The sequence below is a fragment of the Xenopus tropicalis genome, chromosome 5, assembly GCF_000004195.4.
Source record: "Xenopus tropicalis strain Nigerian chromosome 5, UCB_Xtro_10.0, whole genome shotgun sequence".
Classification (NCBI taxonomy): domain Eukaryota; kingdom Metazoa; phylum Chordata; class Amphibia; order Anura; family Pipidae; genus Xenopus; species Xenopus tropicalis.
In genome coordinates, this window is record NC_030681.2 from 36,582,966 (window position 1) to 36,604,588 (window position 21,623).

The window sequence follows — 21,623 nt, forward strand, 5'->3', positions numbered from 1 at the left end:
AATGGAGGAGAGGAGGAATTAAAGTTTTGAAAGTGGGCCCATGGTATCTCAGTCCGACACCTCTTGTGAAGAGGACAAGTTTAAGATGGATTTGTATTTTGCACAGAAACACTGAAGCAAAAGCAAACAAAAACTACCTTAAAACCACATATTTTGTCTCTAAACTGTGACAAACAGGCCTCTAGTGTGCACATAAAGCTCAGTGTGGGGAGGGCTAACACTTCTGTGAAACAGGGAAACCCTTGCTTTGGGGCCCACACTTTTCACACCAGGTCAATTTCTCTTAAATTAGCCAGCATTTTCTATAAATTATGAGCAATCTTGTCCCTAATAACTCAAAAATAACCTGGAACGTGGAACAGAATTGAGTTCCCTGAGAAAGCAATAAATGACTCTGAGAGTGCGGCGGCAGCGAGCATGGCTGGCAAACATCACGAAAAGTGTAAGAAGAAAGAACAACAATTGTTAGCGGACGCCCGCAAAATCTAAACCTATGCACTTCCGCACTCCCCCTAGCTGGCCACTCCCACAAGCCGGCTGCGTGCCGCGTCACAGCGCTTATACATGTGGTACGTCACAGTCTCGCGAGATGAGAGTTGTGACGTTGGGTTTAGCTGTCCGGCTGGAGTCAAGGAGCTAGACTTTTAAACAGCGATCCGGGACTGTGGGCTGTGTCAAGGAAATCGGGACTGTCCCAGGCAAAGCGGGCCATTTGGGCGGTATGATAGGCATTTGTATGGTTCAACATAAGCGCTGAAGACCACTGAGCTGACCTGTTCGTGGATATATGGGATACCTTGGATACTGGGGGGATTTTGAGCTGGGTCATGCTGGGGAGCAGACCTGGGTTTTACTACCCCCAATTACGCTTTCATGTTGAGTTCTCTGCATAGTCTCTTGTAATGTAAGGGGCGAGCTATCTTTTGTACAAGAACATCGAACCGCACGGATTGGGAGAAAACGTCCATTTCTCCTGTATTTTTTATTTCCTCCTCCTTGTCCCATATATCCTGATAGCCCGGTCAGTTGCTTCCCACTCCCCAGCCCCAGCGGGATGTTTTCCCGAAGAAGTCATGGAGACCTCAAGAAATCTACACAGAAAGTTCTGGACCCAAAGAAGGACGTACCCACCCGGCTGAAGCACCTGCGGGCTGTGCTGGGTGAGTGATGGGTGGGAAGGTGCTGGGCTAGTGCTAGGTGAGTGATGGGTGGGAAGGTGCTGGGCTAGTGCTAGGTGAGTGATGGGTGGGAAGGTGCTGGGCTAGTGCTAGGTGAGTGATGGGTGGGAAGGTGCTGGGCTAGTGCTAGGTGAGTGATGGGTGGGAAGGTGCTGGGCTAGTGCTAGGTGAGTGATGGGTGGGAAGGTGCTGGGCTAGTGCTAGGTGAGTGATGGGTGGGAAGGTGCTGGGCTAGTGCTAGGTGAGTGATGGGTGGGAAGGTGCTGGGCTAGTGCTAGGTGAGTGATGGGTGGGAAGGTGCTGGGCTAGTGCTAGGTGAGTGATGGGTGGGAAGGTGCTGGGCTAGTGCTAGGTGAGTGATGGGTGGGAAGGTGCTGGGCTAGTGCTAGGTGAGTGATGGGTGGGAAGGTGCTGGGCTAGTGCTAGGTGAGTGATGGGTGGGAAGGTGCTGGGCTAGTGCTAGGTGAGTGATGGGTGGGAAGGTGCTGGGCTAGTGCTAGGTGAGTGATGGGTGGGAAGGTGCTGGGCTAGTGCTAGGTGAGTGATGGGTGGGAAGGTGCTGGGCTAGTGCTAGGTGAGTGATGGGAAGGTGCTGGGCTAGTGCTAGGTGAGTGATGGGAAGGTGCTAGGTGAGTGATGGGAAGGTGCTATGTGAGTGATGGGAAGGTGCTGGGCTAGTGCTAGGTGAGTGATGGGAAGGTGCTGGGCTAGTGCTAGGTGAGTGATGGGAAGGTGCTGGGCTAGTGCTACGTGAGTGATGGGAAGGTGCTGGGCTAGTGCTAGGTGAGTGATGGGAAGGTGCTGGGCTAGTGCTAGGTGAGTGATGGGAAGGTGTTGGGCTAGTGCTAGGTGAGTGATGGGAAGGTGCTGCGCTAGTGCTAGGTGAGTGATGGGAAGGTGCTGGGCTAGTGCTAGGTGAGTGATGGGAAGGTGCTGGGATAGTGCTAGGTGAGTGATGGGAAGGTGCTGGGTTAGTGCTAGGTGAGTGATGGGAAGGTGCTGGGCTAGGGAATTATGCTGCCAGGGTGTCATTGGTAATGGCAGAAATGTTCCTAGGTTCATGTTCTTGTTACACTACAGCTTCCAATCTTCATTGCAAGTTAAAGCTATACATGAGAAGCTGTAATTAGACAATAGTTGGAGTGCCAAAGAAGTGACATTTAATTGCGTGATGTTGGGTGTGTTGTCCAGTCATAGCTTATATTTCCTATTGTAGCTACAATTATTATTATCCTTTATTTATCTATTACCAATATATTCCGCAGTGTTTACAGTATTAATCATCATTTACATCAGCTGCTGCCCTAGTGGAGCTTACAGTCTAAGCCCTTGTCAAAATGACATCCAAAAGGTTCAGTTTTATTAAGAATAAATTAACCTGCTTGTTTGATTTTGGAGTGTGGAAGGAATCCAGAGTACACAGGCAGCTACACAGACACAGGGAAAGCATACATACTCCCTGCAGTTAGTGCCCTAGCCGGAATTGAACCTAGAATCCCAATGTTGTGCAGCCTTATGTTTATGCTGGGAGATGTATTTAAGCATCAGAAATAGTATCTGAAGTTATCCAAGTTGCTGTAGCCTGACTTTATTTTTACATTTACAGATGTTGGCATTTCATTGGCTACTGCAGTACAAGCTTGCTGTTTAACTTTCTTGTTGCCCTAAGCCAGTATAGGGTTTGTAAAAGATGTGTCATACGATACTGAGACTAATGCCAATGATTGCAATGCCTACTGGATTTTGAAATCTATAAATACAATGTGTTATTTTTTTTTCTTTGTTTTTAGTGCCTTTGTATTGCACTTTTGTTAAATGACTGTATGTTGAGCTTATAGCACACCTGGCTTCAGGGCTGTAATGTTACTTACAATTTTTGGCTGTTATTTTAGTTTGTGCCTTATTACAAATACTTGAGTTTATTATGTGTTTATGTTCTGTAATATTAAGAAACATTTCTTCTTGTTACATTCTGTATTTGTTTAGATTGTTGTCTACACCCTACTTTTATTGAGTTGCACTGTTTTAAGAACTGTAAGGCTGTAAACTGTAAGATGTTACATTTTATTACAGTCCTTTGGCAAAGAACATCCATGCTGTTGAAGATACCCTTAAAAGCTCTTTGTTTTCAGTTCTGTCATATCCTCTGGGCTGCTGTCATTTACCTGTTGCGGCTCCTGCTTGGGGCCTTTTTACCCTTGAAAAATTATGTATTGCATTATTTTGGTTCTGGGCACTTATATTGAAGTGAGTGCCGCTTTAACATTATTTTTTTATTATATATACACAAAAGATGTCCAATACAAGTTTGATAAGCAATTGGCTGTGAAACTCACATTTAAAGGTTGCATACAAACCAGACATTTTGAATCTAAATGGATTTTTAATCGGCCATGTAGCATTAGCTTACATGACAGATGTAACCTTATTTCTCATTTTAATGATTTCCAAGGACCCCTATGTTTAGTTTCTCAACAGCAGCCCAGAGCTCACTGAGCATGTGCAATGCCTTTATCACCATGGCCTAACAATATTCATGAAGGAGACAGCTATGCACAACTGCTGAACCTCTGGGCTGGTACAGTACAATTATTGTATAATATACTGGAATTCTAGCTATGTTCTTTATAAGCTTGAATTCTCCTTAATGTGCTGGTGCTAGCTGAACCTTGCTAAAGCAAGTTCCATAGTTCTAAATAACCTTTATGTAATTGTAAACAAATCCTACAGTGAGCTTCTAGGAGACTCAAATTACATTTTTTTGTTATGAGATATAATGGCTCTAGAAATAGTAACATTTATGGGGCATGAGGAAATGTACCGATCATTTGCCTTTTTTTTTTTTTTTTTTTTTACACCCTTGCTTCTAAAGATTTTATAATGGTCATTGTGGGATGTCTTTAGGTGTTGAACACCTGGTTTATTTGGCATCACAAGCTGCCTGTAGTGGAAAAAAACTATTGTTTTGATTGCTCAGACTGTGTAAAAGTTGCTGTACTTGTCATTGCCTAGGTTATAGCCATTTGAAATATATTGCTATTCAGGTTCTTCTTCTTTGAAACAGTGCAGTATCCCATAGTAACCAGCCAACAATTAGCTGTGATTAATTTACTACAGTGAGAGTTGTGAAGCAGGTTTCTGATTGGGTGCTTTAGCCTACTGCACTTGGGCACATTTGACTGGTGTTAGTAAATGAGCATTGCTGTCTTTATTCAGTTCATTCACATCTTTACTATATAAAATGTTATCCTTACTTGTACTTTAACATGTGGTTTATTCAAGGGTAAATATTTTTCTTAATGCATTTTTGTACCACATCAAAAGTCAATTTAGAAATATATCAGCATCTCTGTGTCCTTGCTAATGCATAGATCTGGTGTCTGAACCTAATGTTCTCATGAATAAGAAATAAGGAAACGTCTGGCTCGATATGAGTATCTGCCAGTATGTATTCATTTCCTGTGTGTGTGTGTGTGTGTATGTATGCCTGTGTCCTCATGGAATTCACCTCATGGAGTTAGCTGAACCAGGAAGAAGTACATACAGGAAGGTGTGCAAAACATTTACAACCTATTCTACATGATCAGATTGCAAGTCTACATGATATATAAAAATATAAAAAAATGTAGAGCAGTACAATATTATAGAGTGAGAGCAAGCAGTTTGTCTTAGGAATAGAAGTGTTTGCCTGTGTGACTCCAGAAAGGGCACATTAAAATGGTCAGTATGGTCTATTGTCTTCAGACAAAACTTTTCGTTTTGATGACGGGGTACATGCTGTAAATTGTGTTTTTTTAACAATATTTCAGTTTGTTGTTGCTAATCTACAGTTCATACAGTATCATAAAGTAAAACAAGCTTTGGTATCCTTGATATAATTCCCACTTAGCCCTTGTTCCTAAACATAATATATATTTATCCACCTTAAATATATATTATGTTTAGAAACAAGCAAAGCAACTAAATATGAACATATTGTTTAGTAGCCACCAGTGAGGAACCTGTGCAATTCCCTAAATAAAATTTTCCGTAAGCTAGTTGTCAGGAGAAAAAATTATGATCCATGGCTACTAGGTGGCTGCTTGGCTTTAACTAGTCCTTTGAATTATTGCAATCATATGAAGTTTGTTGCTGCAACTCCCAGTATCCAGTATTTGGGGGTATAAATCTCTAAAGTGAGAGGCCTGTGGATTCCTATTCGGTCTCTACAAATGTAACTGTCAAAATATGCATGCATGTGATCTTAAGGATAATGCTCTATTTTGCTTGCTTTGTCAAGTTAGGGCTGGTTCTGTCATACACAAAAATACTAGAGGCTGTGTTAGCCAAGTGATAAGCGGAATCAGACAAAAACAGGAGGTAGCTTGGTTCTCTGGGATTTGCCCTACATGTGTACAAAATTGTCTAATGTTTGTGCCCATATAAATGAAAGCTAGTAACTGTTCAACCAAAGGTGTTTTAAACATGCATATCAAAAATATTAAAAATAAAGCTATTTATAAAATTAACCCATGCAGGAATCCTTGAGTCAATTGGAATTTTCCTTTTAATCCCCTGTTTGTACTCCTGTCTCTATTGATATATATAATGAGTGTTCTAGAAAAGTTTTCAAATATTACCACATTGATGTATATACCTAGTGAAATGTATTTTAATAAAAATATGCATTTATTTCTGTATGCATATATTTTATGGATTTATATTACATATGTATTCCCCCAGGATGTGTGTTTTCCATGCATTGCATAAGTTAATGGAGGCTATAAGCTAGCCCAAACACATGCAACCCACCTTCAGCAGATCAATGCCAATAAGGGTAATGGTAGATAAATGCCTGGTCTCATTAAAATATGCAGCACTATACTTTTTTTTTAAGCCACAAGCGCATGTAACTTCATTGGATTATGTTCCTGGCAGCAATTCCCATTCATTTTGAATAGAGGATTTTTAGCGGTCAGTCCTCCTCCCATGCATCTTTAAAATGTGCAATAAAACTCACTAAATCTACCTGTCTGCCATTACTCAAAGCCCACAGAGGAGATAAACAATAAGATTACTGCTGGCACTCTTCACTAGCAGGGTTTGGTCATTTTTTTTCTTCTGATGCCCAGTTTTGTATTTATATTTTTTTAAACTGCCTAAAATAATAACACACAAATGCTAATTCCCCCCCCCCCCCCCTCCATATACACAATGTCAGGGTGTTAGTAGAGATCCTTTCCCCCTACAGTAGAGTCACCAGGTTGCTTTTTGTGTTTCAAACCCCTTTAAGGAGATTGTGTACATAAGTAAAGGACTTATATGTTTACATTTACTACTTGCACTCTACCTATCTATTGTATTTAAGGGAAGTTATGGACATGCATTATTACTGATGAAATCATTTAATATTTCTATTATTTTTGATTTCATTGTCCAATTTGCTTACAAATGTGAATCGGGACTCTAACAACTATCTAAGTCAGGGATTCCCTACTTTTTTTTTTTCTTTTTTTTTCTGCTTGGAGTAAAACTGTGTGAACGTTAAACTTCACCAACTGATAAATAAGCTTCTTAAAATCCTATTGGAATGAATAGAACTTCAGTAAATTCTTATGTATTAATCTCTAAACTCATATTTTCATAAATATGCCCCCTAGTATCATGAGATAACAGTGCAAATTGCTAAAATACCACCTAGAGCAGGGGCTCAAACTCAGTCACATAAGAGGCCGAAATCTAAAATACAGGCTGTCGTGGGGTACTACTAAGGTACTTAGTAGTAGAAGGATAAATCCTTCCTCAACCTGAAACATCATATCACATGCCATCCATGTGCATTTATCCTGTTCTGAAAATAACAACAAGCGCAAAGCAAACTGTAAGCAAAACAGTTAAATTATTAGCCGTGGGACTGTACTCCAGGTGCAAACTTGAGGCACGGGGTCGCAGTTCTGTGGAAGCGGATGCTTTTTGCCTGTTTTATGTGGCCCGTGGTGACTCCAAGTGGCCACTTATGTCCTGCCCTTCATGGTGTATATTACCTAATTACGCACCATGCACCCTGCAGGACAGAACGAAAGCAGCCACTCGGAGAGCCACTGGGACTGGAGCGACAGTCAGGCACAGTCACCACAGGCCACATAAAACAGCCAGGCGGGCCATGTGTTTGACACATGTGACCTTGGGCAATGGCACATGTTGACATTTGTCACCTGCCGTAAAATTGCACAATTTGTCTTACTTGGAAAAATGCAGAAGAAGGCAATTTACTGCGATTAAGCTAGATTGCTGTGAGTAATATGTTTTACTTGCAGCAATCTAAATCTTCGGCAGTAAGAAGGCATTTTTGGGAGACTTGTCTCCTGTGCTAGTACAGGTTTACCGCAGGCAACAAATCACACCTTGTTCCCCAGCCCTTAAAGAAGGTGTAAACTCAATTATAACATTTTGCACAAATAAAGCAAATGTAATTCTAACCACTTTAACAATATTCATTCAAATAAGTAAACATTTGTATCTGTCTGTCCTGAACACTGCTGGTCCTGAACTACAACTACCTAACAACTTTATTCCTAGGGATGCACAGAATCCAGGATTCAGTTGAATTTCAGGACTTTGTGAAGGATTTGGCAGGATCAGTGGAGCTTAACTGAACTGAATCCAAACTCAACCTGGCTCCTACAAATTTTTTTCCCCCACTGGTGCGATTTCATAACTTTTTCTGAATCGAATTGCATCTCAAATTGAATCTCTTCCATCAGTTTTCACATGATAAACCTTTTTCTCACTGAATTGAATCTGGCCCATTGTGTTTGAGAGCCGGATTATATTAAAATAATGCCATAAAATGAAGTCTTTGGAGCCTTTGAGCAGACTGAGGGCCATAAAAATCCTTTGAAGGGCCACATCCAGTCCCTGGGCCTCCAGTTGGGCAGCCCTGAATTAAGCTAAAATAAGCTGTGTAAATCCATTTTGGTGGAAAAATAATCCTTATAGGTTTATTTAATGTTGAAATGTTTTTTTTTAGTAGACTCGAGGTATGGTCAGTCGATTACAGAAAAAAATCCTTTCCTTACCCAGGTAATATATCCCATGCCTGTACTAAATCTGCTAAAATACATTTAAAGGGGTGGTTCACCTTTAAGTTAACTCTTAAGGTGTTATAGAATGTCCTAGTAACTTTTTATATGGTTTAATTGTCTGCCTTCCTCTTCTACATCTATCCATTTTTAAAATTGGGTCACTGACCCCGGCAGCTAAAAAAAACTATTGCTATGTGTGGCTACAATTGTATTACTTTTTATTAGGGATGCACTGAACCCACTTTTTTGGGTTCACCTGAACCCACTTTGAAGGATTGGTTATTAGGATCAGAAGGGGTTAAAATGTTTTGCACTTGACCATTTAACCCTTTACGAATGCTAATTAGCATATGCTAATTAGGATTCAGATTCAGTTCGGCCGGGACCGCTGATTCGGCCAGGACCACTGAATCGGCAGAAACCGAATCCTTAAAAAAAAAAAAAGCCTGGATTCGGCCAAATCCCAAACCGAATCCGGGATTCGGTGCATCCTTTTTTTTTATTCCTTATAATTCTTATCTCTCATTCTAAATGCTGCCTGGTTGCTAAGGTAAACAAGACCCTAGCACCCAGACAGCTGCTAAAATTCCAAACTGAAGAGCTACTAAACAAAACGCTAAATAAGATAAAAATGACATCCATTTGTAAATTGTCTCAGTATATTGTTGTCTACATCATATTACACCTACAACAACCCCTTTAACAATGCCAAATGCATTTACCAGGTGTAATTCTCTATGTCCCTTCTAAGGCCAAATGTAGTTTTATCAAAGTTACATTAAAGGAGAAGGAAAGGCTAATAAAGAGTTAATCTCAAGCTGCAGGCATACCTTCAGTTCTCTCAATAGTGCCCTTAAGTCTCCCCCTAATTCTCCAGTTTAGATGATCAGAAGGAAAAAAAAATGCTGAGCTCTGTAAAGAAAGTTCCCATAATGCCTCACTCCTGCACCAAGACCAGTGTACATGCTTAGTGTGTAAGACTAAGAGGAAGCTTCCTGCTGATTGGCTCAGATCACATATTTCTAAAGGGGGGGGGGGTTCTTAGCATTCTTGAGGCAGAGGGGAGCGGGAGAGGGGAGAGAGCTGAGTGTCTCTAAGGAAAACAAACAGACAAGAAATCCTGTATCTTTTGACAGAGAAGTCAGTGCGGCTTTCTGCAAGTGCTTATGGCTGTATTTACATAGACCTTTCTGATAAAGATTACTTAGTTTTTACCTTCCTTCTCCTTTAATGCACACTATAGCACACACCATCTGAGCACATTGAAATCCACATACGTTTATATATTATGTCTATATGGTGCCCAAACAAGCAGTCCAGCATGGGTGTGACTTCACCAGTATTGTTTGTAAATAAACAAAGGCCTGAAAAACTAGTTGTTTGTATATGGGTTGAGAGGTAGCCATAGGACAGCAGGGGGTCTCTTTTCTCTCTTAAGGTGCCCATACACATGAAGATTCGCTTGCTTGGCGATGTCGCCAAGTGGGCGGATCTTCGCCCGATATCCTCACCTATGGGTGGGCGATATCGGGAAACATGTAGGCTAATTCGATCATTTGGCCCTGGAGCCAAACGATCGAATTATAATGGCGGCAATGGGGCAGTAGGTTCGGGGACTGCATCAACGAGCCGATGGGGTCCCCGATCAGACTGAATCTTTTAATCTGCCTGATCGATATCAGGCAAATTTCAGGCCAGATATCGGTCGGGTATGGCTGTCGTTTCTGCCCCTACACGGGCCGATAAGCTGCCGAATAGGTCCAAGGGACGGATATCGGCAGCTACAATCAGCCCGTGTATGGGGACCTTTAGTTTGTCAATTTGACAAACATGTTTATGGCCAGGTTGCACAGTATCTGACCAATTAGCCCATGGATACTTTGTACTTATACTTCAGAACTGGTGAGCTTGTTTTAAAATGACCATGCACTCTTAGACGCTGGTGTTTTAATTAGTTTAATACTAAATGGCCTGATCAATGGGCAATTTGGCAACAAACATGGTGAGGCAGGTTGCACAGATCAGATTTACAGTCAGCTAAATGATCGCCAGCCTTTACATGGAACCATTTTTGTGTTTTGCTTTTTATTTTAGGGTTGCATTAACAGGAAGGCTTTACTGCTTTTATGCACCTGAGTTGTTTATTGTTAAACTAATCTATTCATAGCTAACAATTACATTGAATAATAACTCAGATTTACATTCCAGGGTTTGTAAGTAAATATATGGAAGCGTGCCAAGCCACTGCATCCCCTCAGCCCTCAGAGTAAATCAATGATAAAATCTAGCTTTGCATACCTTAATTAAGAACTGTCTGGACCCTTCTCTTTTGCTTTTGAATCTAAAATGCAACTTTCTTTCTTCATATAGAGTTAATGTTACCCAAACCCACTTAGTTTACAGGTAAGCCATTGTTCTTTCTGTATTGCCAGTTAAAAGGGAGTCATTGTTAGAAGAAGGCTCGTATAACATTTTTACCATGCACATTAAAGCTTAGATCTGGATTCCGGAGAGCTTTTGTTTTCCTTTACTGACCAAAGAAAGCATATTTATTTGCCGTTATCAATTTATAGCAAGTACTAATTTAATATGACTTCAGTGATATTCTCTGTAGGGGAGCTAGAGCTAAAAGCTGACAAACGGTTTCTTATTTAAAGTGATACTGACACAAAAAAAAACGACTCTTTAAAATATTAATGTAAGTTAAAAGTTACCTTTAGGTCATGTTGATTGTTTTTCACTAATCCTGACTGTTTTGCCAACCTGACTGTCCCATTTCCACTAGTCAGAATATTTAACCCTAATGGACTACTGCAGAACAAATACGGCAACTGAAAGGTTGGAGGAATCGTAAATCTGCCCTTGCATGTATTGTATGATGGCTCCATCGCGGGTACAGTAAAATATTTTTCCATCAGAGATGAATTGATTTTATTATCGATCTGCTGAGACATTACTGTGTTCAAACATATTTGGAATTTCAGTCACTTGCTCAGATAGAAAATATTCAGAATTACCAAGAAAAAAGTGTAAATATATGTACAGAAATAAATCTTGAAGGGCAACTGTGACAGTAGTCTTTTATTTTCTAACTGTTCAAATCATATTGCTGATTAGTTGGTAATAGGAACTGTACTGGTAATTCAGCAACTATGTCAGTAAATCAGGCCCAGTGCGTGCTAAACTATAAATCCAATGATGGCTATTTGTAAACAACTAATACAAAGGTATAGTGATAATTGTAAAGCCTTAAATATTGTAAAAAGGTTGCAGCATCTTCATGTGTATTCTACAGCCCTGTGCCACACACATTGTATACAGTGAGGTGGAATTTAATATAATAAAAGCAAAAATACATCCATTTTTCAACAATGGTATTGTAGTATTTGGTCAGATGCAGGCCCAAGGCGCAATGAATGTGAGTTCCTGCTGGGAGTCTTTTTTTCCTCTATTTAATTAGGGGGCCATTTACTAACGGTTGGATTTTTTTTCCAATTCAGTTATTTATCATTAAAAAAAAAAAAAGTCTCCACTTTTTAGAGACTTACTATGCAAATGGATAAAAATCCAAATCCGACAATTATTTGCCAGCTAAAACTTCCCAAGATCATAGTTTTTTTCATTCAGACTTTTTAGTAAATGTCAGACATTTGTGGAAATGACTTTGTTCACAGTATTAAAAAGAAAAAAATGAGAAAAGTTAGAATTTCAGTAAATATAATAAAATAATGTGTTGACAACTGAAGAACTGCAATGCTTTATTACAGGGGAGTCTGGCACTTTATTTTTTGATATCTGCCCATTTTATTAAGGCTAGTCTAGTCACGGGCACAGTGTTCTATTTCCATCAGCACAAATGCATTTCAGGGAAGCATTTTGTGTTTGTAAGCTCAGACTAGCTAGAGACAGTGGGTTCTTTGCAGTGTGTGGAACTAGTAACTCACTTTGCATTTTAGGCTCTTGTTTTATGTGCCAAATTGTAGAGATTCAGTAATGCACTCTTTAAATTGTTTGAAGAGTGTCTTAATGAAATCTCCACAGTCCTGGATAAAAAGTGCAAGTGTTTCTTTATTTATTTCTCATTGTGAGATTAACCTGACCTGGATTCTAGTGAATATTACTAAACAATTTTTTCTAAAAAGGGATACTTAACTTTACTTTACATGCTTAACTTACTTAAAATCAAAACAAAAGTAAATTTTAAATAGACCGTGATATTTTATGATAGTTTAAAGGAACAGTAACACCAAAAAATGAAAGTGTATAAAAGTAACTAAAATATAATGTGCTGCTGCTCTGCACTGGTAAAAGTTGTGTGTTTACTTATTTATTTATATAAATAAGCTGCTATGTAGCCTTGAAGGCAGCCATTCAAAGGAGAAAAGGCACAGGCACATAGCAGATAACGGATAAAATACTATTGTATTCTACAGAACTTATCGGTTATCTGCTATATAACCTGTGCCTTTTCTCCTTTTTTCCAGCTTGAATGGCTGCCCCGTGGCTACACAACAGCTTATTATATAAATTATAGTAGTGTTACTGTAGCAAACACACCAGTTTTACCAGTGCAGGGCAACAGTTCATTATATTTTTATTACTTGAAAGCTCTTTCATTTTTTGGTGTTACTGTTCCTTTAAAATTGACTTTTTTGCTCAGGGGAAATATAATAGAGTTTGAAAATAAACTTTCTAAATAAAATCAATTAAAAATTCTTACCATTTCTGAAATAATAAAGTAACTCTTCTCAATCTCCACAATCTACCTCTTGGCAATCTTTCTCTATAGGCAGTCTGATTTTGATTTTTGACAGATACATTAGTGATGGTGGCTCCCTTTTGCCAAGAATATTTTAAATGAACTGACTGAGGGGAGCTCTCTTTGTCTGCCTGTGACTGCATGAAAGAGAAAATTAAGAAAGACTGAGTGCTGATAGCGGGATACTAAAGGTTAATTTGATATAGGTAGGTTATACATTTTCCCACACTGACCATTGGATCTGGTGGGGTGGGAGGTCTTTAAGACAAAAGATAAAAGGTGACACACCTAAACTAATGGGAAACTCACTACAGGTATGGGACCTGTTATACGGAATGCTTTAGACCTGGTGTTTTGGATTGTGATGCCTTAAGGCTACTAAAACATTTAAACATTAAATAAATAGGATATTTTTGCACCAATATGGATTTATGCAGCTTAGTAAAGTACAAGATACTGGGTTTACTGAGAAAAAGACCATACTTTTAAACAATTAGAGATGTTTACTTCAAATGAACACTATGGGGAAAAAGCCTTTCTCTAACTTGGAGCTTTCTGTCCTTTTTTCCTGTACAATAAAGCTAGGGCTTTTGCTTTCAAGTTTTTTTTTTTTTAAAAAAATCAGAAATCTGGATTGATGTGTTAAAAATGTAATGTGTTTATTTTTTACTTGGACCTAAGATTTGGAGGCATGATTTCTCTAGGATACCTGCATGGTATGTTTCTATTATTCAGTGGGCTGGGATCACCATGTATAGCAGAGTGGTATATGTACAGAATGTAGGCTAACAAATCCATGGACTTTAAATTATACCTCTATACTAGTTCTGCTGGGACAGAGACTGAGGGCTGCTTCATCCTAAGGTTTTCTTTATGCAGATATAAATAAAAGACAAGAGCAAAATTGGTGTGGAACATGATTGCTATTATCCATTTTCATTTTATGTTGAAATATTGATATGACTCGGTTGAATTGAAATAAGCTGTCAGAAATATGGTAATATGTGTTGATGTGGGCTTGGGTGTATAAGGGTAAAACAGAATTTTATTATGCTTTAACAGCCCTTTGATGCTGTGTTACTAATTGATATCAACAAAAGCATTTTTCCAAACGGCTCATGTGACGCTTAAAGGAGAATGCAAGTCAAAATTTAAAAAGCATACTGCCCAATAGTCCTCCTATTGTTCAGTAAAAACGCCACACTCACCCTAATCAAATATTTACTCAGTCACACTTACTTCACACTTTCTAGAACAGGCAGCCATCTCTAAAAGGTATTCTCCCTTCCTTTCCCTCCTTGCTTCATACTGCACATGTGTTTCATTCCCTCCCCCCACTCCCTCTGGCAGATCCACTTCTGATTGGCTGGTGGGCATGTGTAGCTCAGAACAGGAGACAGGATCAAGTTACACACATGCTCAGAGAATAGGAAGGCTGCCGCTGGCACCTACAGAAAGGCCAGAGAGATTTCAGTGATGTCACTGTAGTCTTCACACTGCTGTAGGCTTCCAGCACCAAATCTCAGAGAAGCAAGCAGGGATCTGGGAATTTAGATATGCAGTAAGTACTTAAAAAGAATGCCTTTAGACTTACTTTTAATTTATATTAACCTTTCATTGTCCTTTAAACCCAGTGAGTGCTGTCTTCCCCTAGACATGGAACCATTTGTGTACACTAGCAGTTTCTTCTTGTTGGTTGTGCTTTTTTAAAAACATATGCAAAACATGGTGGACTGTTTTGCTTGTATATAGCATTTTCAGTGCACCTCACAGATGTTTGTCTCAGAGTATGGCTTACTGGGAACTAAATTACACACTATAAACTTGAAGTGGCTAGATAAATCCCAAAATTTGTAATGTAGCACAGTCTAAAATAAAATGGCCACAAACTGCCCAGATAGGAATGTGTGGATTGTGTATTGATGGATACAAGCAGAAAATACTGATACTTTGTCTGAAATATATGCCATTGAAGTCTTGGCTGGAGACAAGTTATTCTTTGCTAATATCTCATTTTTTTTAGTAATCAATATGTATTTGCAATAACTGACCAGTATTATAGTGTTATTATTGATCTCATGTCATTGGAAATGTTTTGCTTCTGCACTCAGTAATTGAGATGCAAAAATCCATGACTGATAATACTTTGATATTGTTTTTGGTACAGAATGACCATGTGTGATTATAGATATAAAGCTGCAGATATCTAAAAGACAGACAGTTACGTAGATCAAACCCTTAAGGGTGTGCACCCACAGGCATTTTTGCGTGTATATGGCATGCAGTGAATTTTCACGTTTTTTTCATACAGCAAAGCAAATGTTAATTAATTTTATGAGCACTGCAGTAGTTTCTATACAAATGGACTGCATGAAGAGGCTAATCCTGTTTTACCTTGCTTACAATGCCAATAAATAATCAATAACTCTTTGCCTTATTTTGAATTTCAAGTAACTTCACATTCTGTATATTGGGCTGCTGTGCATCTTGGCTGTCATAAGATGGAGAAGTTTTTAACAGACTTGTGTAGTTGGGCTTTAGTCCTGTATAATAGACTATACTGGAGTGTCCAATATATTTACTGTAAACTGAAGTATCACTTCAGCCCTATTTTTGGAGAAACATTGATAAATTGTGCTTTCAATCTACTAAACAAGTAGAAAAAGATGTTTAGATGTTTGTGTAGAAGCGCTCACTTTAAGGTTCTTGCTGGGTCTGAGCTAAGATGACATTAAATTAATGCGTCATTGTACAAAAGGTGCCAAAATTCTCAGCACTGCACAAATATAGCAAAGCTGTCTTAGTACATGAGCTGTCTTCTCAGTTCTTTTCTGGGTATTTAGATTATAATGATTTAACTCGCCTTTTTTACTTTCAGAACATGCAGCAGTTAATTGTACATTTACTCTAACTGAAAAGTACTTCCCATAAATAAGTTTTTTTTGCATTGAATAATAGGGCATCAATTAAAGGGAAATGTTTTCATAGAATAAATTTGCAAATAATAACGGATTCTTCCCAAAGTACTATGTGCCAGCAGTAACCCCTTTATGCATGTCTCCTGCAGGCTTTTTGGCTGTTATAGGGTTGTCAGTTTTTTGTTTTTTTTTTTTCTTCAAAGCCGACTCCTGCTAGCCCTGCCTGCCTTAGGAACTTCTCTTCTGCTTCAGGCTCTTATTTGGTGTCCCTTTGCAGGAAACTTACCCACAAATGTGTGTCCTGGAGGCAACATAATAATCAAATCAATTTTTTCAAATAAAAGTACATCTAAGTAAATATTTACATTAATGATACCTACTTGTGGTAGATCCCCATCTGAATTTTTGCACAATTTCGATCTGGTTTGATTATAAAGGTGGCCATACACTTTGACCATTGGTAATAAGAAAGATTGTTTGTCCCCTCTACTAACGTTAAGCGCTAAATCATCAGCTAGGCAACTAAAAACTAAGGAATTCTTTACCCCTATCTGATGATTAAGCATTAACATTATGATGTACGCACAATCTTCAAAGTCGCCTGATCAAAATTTTCAGTCCTGCCCGATCGACAAGGCTTTTACTGATATCTCCTCGTTTCCCACCATACGATGTATGTATGTATGTATGTATGTATAACTTTATTTATAAAGCGCTACTTATGTACGCAGCGCTGTACAGTAGAATACATTAATACAGACTTACAGACACAAATTGGCAAATATAAATGCTGTAGGTCACAGTGGGTGACATTACAATATAAGTGCTAGTTCCCTGGTCAGGTGCTGGGCCAGTGCTCCAAAAGGTAGCCTTTTAGTTTGGTTTTAAAAAGACTGAGGGAGGATTCTCTCCGGAGGAAATCAGGGAGGGCATAAAGGTTTAAGGCGGGAAACAGCAGTTGTAGTGGGGGGCGCAACCAAACGATTGCTCTGCGAGGAACGAAGGAGGTCAGCCAGGAACATACGGAGACACAAGGGAAGAGATGTAGTGAGGAGCAGAGGAAGGAAGGGCTTTGAAGGTTAAGAGAAGGAGTTTGTAAAATATTCTTTGTTTAATAGGAAGCCACAAGCTCTGATTATTGTACACAACTTATCAGTGCATGTATGGCCACCTTAATTTGCATTGTTCCAAAACAATTTTTGAGCAGTAGCTCAGAATGTTAGTGTATGGTTGGCTTGTTTTGTTTTTTCTTGCTAAAAATGCAGAATCAAAACACCAAAAGTTGCCCACCATTGCTTTGTATAACGTTTGCTGGAATGATTCTTGCAGCATTTTAACACTGAGTTACAGAAGAAAGAATGAACTGGGCATTGCATTTATTTTGTCTGGATTGGTCCATGCTATGTGACTGTAAGTTCTGGGTGAATTTGTAGAATGTTATTTTGTCCAGTCCAGCTGGCATCATGAAATTCTAAGATGGAAAGTTTGCTATGTACAAACATGTAATCAAAAATAACACTGCCTAGATAGATGTCAAAATAACTTAAGATCAGAGTGAATAATCATAATTCTGCTTAATCCAAACATAAAAAGGTGAGTTCTACGTGCAGATTGAATAGCCATCAATGTACATAGTCCAGACATCTGTAAGCAGAGTAAGTTTGTTCAATAGGCTTCCTTAAATCTTACATTTTGTGTTATCCCCCAAACAATTAATGTCCCTGTGCAATTTGATCATAATGCCATATATAGCCAGTAAGCACATGGAGTAGCATAGTTCTAAAAGAAAATTGAAAATGTGAAAGTGTTACTACTATTCTATAACTTTTGTATCAATCCCACTTGTAGTTTTAAAGGGGAAACCAAAGTAGGAAAGTTAGGATATTTTGGCTGCAATGATGGTGAGACTTAAAGATGTGCCAAATCAGCCCAAGACAGTAGTTTTGCTACTTTGGCTTTGTATGCCTAATCCTGCTCTTCTACTGGGCAACTTCATTGAACTGTGTATAGTTTAAAGGAAATGCAACACAAACTTTTTTTAAGTAAAAAAGCTATTCTACCCTGCACCAATAACTGCCCTATCCTGCAAACCACTTAGTATTTTAAATGCTTTAATAGAAAATACCTGCTAAAACTTGGCTTCCTGTCAATTGAACTACAGCGATACGGCAAAGGAAGGAGCTGCATCCACTATGCGATGATCGACTGATCGAGCCTAGCCTGACTCCAATCGATCGTCGCATAGTGGATGCAGCTCCTATGCCGTAACACCGTAGTTCAATTGACAGGAAGCCAAGTTTTAGCAGGTATTTTCTATTAAAGCATTTAAAATACTAAGTGGTTTGGTTTGCAGGATAGGGCAGTTATTGGTGCAGGGTAGAATAGCTTTTTTACTTAAAAAATTTTAGTGTTACTTTTCCTTTAAACACAGTTGTTTAGGCAAAAAGATAGTCATCAAATGCCCCTTTATTATCCCTGAAGCAGCTGAGCAAGTGGAATTTACTTGACATGCAATGCTGTTAAGCTTCACTTCTGTGCCACCTAAACATGCTGTTTTACATAGGTTCTTATCTTGGTGAGGTAGTTATGTGGCAACTGAAGAAGATAGAATTGTTTTAAAAAAATTAATTACCATACACCAAATTTTGTTTTAGTGTTACTGCAACTTTCTCATGCCCCGTTTTTTTTTTTTTCTGCATTCTTGTTTAGCCAAGGAAATCTGGCAGCACCTTCGGAGCTTGATGTGACCAGAGTTTATCTAAGCAAAACTGCTTTGCTCTCCTTCTCAAAGCTGGTATACAATGCAAACTGCTTTTGGGCCAATAGCATAGCTGCTGTGTAAATTACAACAAAACAATGAAAATCCAAATCACATTAGCCATACTGCAATGTGTTACACAGTATTCTGTTCTTGTGGGGGCTTGGGGGGTTTGCCTTATTTGCTTTTAAAGCTCTATTCATATGGGCCAGCTCAAAAAAGAGTGCCACAAACCTAATGTAATCATCCTCTTTTCTGATGAATACCTCCCTAATGACTTTATCATTATATTGATGTCAATTTGGCTGCTTTTGCCTTTTGCTCCTTTTAAAATCCAAGCTTGCTGTTGAGCTGCTTATATCCATCTTTTAAAGGGTAAATATACCCCTCTCCCCCACTGTGGCATGTACCTTTTTATATATTATTTTACATTTTAGAATAAGAAGTTAACCTAACCTCCTACAATAAGAACAGTAAAGCGGGTATGACATGTCTTTCTTTATTAAACTGTGCTTAAGCATTCTGTAGTACTTTTCCTTCCTACTGCGTACTACAGATTATATAAGGGCTAGCCAAGCTGGGTCCTGTGGTACTGATATGCTCTTCAATCCATTCTGTACAACATTTTAAATGTTGTGTGACAATTATTTTCTATACCATGTGTTTAAGGACTGGGTTGTATTAAAATTATATTACCATACAAAGAAGTCTGTGCCGACTAAGGGCCATAAAACTCCCTTGGAAATCCAAGTCTGGCCTGCAGTCTGCAGTTGGACAGCCCTGCTGTAAATGATAGAAATGTGTCAGTATCACTAACAAATAATCTGTGTATTGTTTTTGAACAATTTGTTCGCTAGCCCAGCATTACTCCAGGGTTCAACAGCTAAACTGTCTATAAACCTAATATCCGGGTTGGAGTCACTGGAAATGTAACCTTATACAATACTTCTCAAAGGCTTTAATGATCGCTCAAGAAATGTTGCGTTTGGCTAGATTTGCATTATTTTTGTTTGCGGCATCTTTGGAACATAGTAGGGCTTTTTAAGCATTATAAATAATTAATTTCCTTGCTAACCTTTTTACTGTTTTAAAATATTCTTTCTTTTTCCCAGTACTGTGTTGTGGATGACTGAAAGTTCATACCATGGAAATTAATTTAACTTCAAACAAAACACAGAACCTTAAGAACAAAGACACTTGTGCATTCATATTTATTTTTAAGTGCCTGCACTTTATAGTAATAGAAAATCATACAACATCAAAGGGGCTGTTCAGCTAACAATATAGTAATACAGGAAGGGAAATAGGCAAATAAGCCAGAATATGAATTTCCTGCAATTTCAACCTGTTTTATAAAAGGGAAACCAAGTGTAAACTAAGAGCTTGCTCCTGCCATGTAACTCCAGTAAACTTGCTGATTGTTCAGTCGGTAAAATGGTGTATATCTGTAATTACCTGTACCACAAGGTTATGTGAATCTCTGTTAAACAAGAAATGACAATTCTCTGAATGTATTTATACCTTTATGTTCACTTTATATCTTGACTGGACCATTTCTAGGAACACTGAAATTTGTACCCAGCATTTTGTTAAAAAAAATATTCATATTATTTAAGGTTAAACTCTACACAATATGCTGGGTGGTGCTTTCTTTAGTCAATCATTACAACATGTCTGAGCAGAGCAAATAGCAAATGTAGTAAAAGCCAGGACTTTTGCATCAGGATAATAGGAATAACCGATAATGGTCATGCAAATTGGACTTCTTGTTTCAGGGAGATGCTTTATTTATATCTCAGATCAGCTTTTTTTTTGTTCTGTTGCAAGCCCTAGGGAAACTGGCAATAAGCTAAAAATGGTGAGACGTTACGGTGCAATTGATTATCCATAAACCTATATTTTTGTAACATTGATCTGCATTAAAATTTCCCTGAAAAGGTAGATCCTTTACTTTTGACCATCTGAGAGCTCATCTGAAAGCATATTCATTTGAAGATATGTTTTAGCACCTTTTTTGGTATATTTTTTTTTTTTTTTTTTTTTGTTCTGCTTGCACAACCCATTTAAAGCCCTCAGTGTAATGGCAGCAATATAAACTGTTGTTACGTAGATACAAATAAAATGACAGCTTTTTCAGTTGCAGACCAAAAATTGGCATAATAGGAATGCTAACAATTTAAAAACCATACAAAATAAAGGAATACTGTCATGGGAAAACATGTTTGTTTTTTTCCCCAAATTGCAACAGTTAACAGAGTTTCTCCAGCAGAATCCTGCATTGAAATTTGTTTTTCAAAAACGCAGACAGATATTTTTATATTTCATTTTAAAATTTCCCATGGGCCTAGCCATATTCTTAATTTCCCAGGGTGCCAAAACCATGTGACCTGTGCTCTGATAAACTTCAGTCACACTTTACTGCTGAGTTGCAAGTTGGTGTGGCATCACCTTCCCCCCGGCAACCAATCAGCAGAACAATGGGAAGAGGGCAAGATAGCAGCTCCCAGTAGATATCAGAATCCTCCTCCAGTTACATGGGGGTAGGAGAAATAATAGGTTACCTGAAAGCAGTTCTAATGTGTAGTGCTGGCTTCTTCTAAAAGCTCAGACTCAGGCACAATGCACTGTGATGGCTGCCTACACACCAATATTACAGCTAAAAAAATGCATTTGTTGGTTGAAGAATAAAATTTTAAATGGTAGAGTAAATTATTTGCTATATGTAATTTGGAAATAAAAAGTCAAGACAAAAATCATGACAATATCCCTGTAAAAAGAAAAAATATGGTACAGTTAAAAAGTAGGCTAATAGAGAAAGGTTGTAGGATCTTGATTAGATCCAGTCCATTATGCAAGGGGATTATCTGTGCACTGGTAATCAAATTCTCTACCTCACAAGGACCAAACATGGAGTAGCCTCAGTTTTCATGATTGCCTTGTTTAGCT

General features: G+C 38.5%; 1 protein-coding gene across 4 annotated transcripts in view; it reads left to right on the forward strand.

Moving 5' to 3' along the window:
* Positions 1-577: 577 nt before the first annotated feature.
* Positions 578-21,623, forward strand: part of ralgapa2 (Ral GTPase activating protein, alpha subunit 2 (catalytic)) — a 183,806-nt gene continuing 162,760 nt past the window's right edge. For 2 of the 4 annotated variants that reach the window (XM_031901518.1, XM_031901520.1), the window contains exon 1: positions 579-1,160. In XM_031901518.1, coding sequence (XP_031757378.1) covers positions 1,055-1,160 — 106 coding nt within the window. In that variant the 5' untranslated portion in view covers positions 579-1,054. 4 annotated transcript variants of the gene reach the window in all.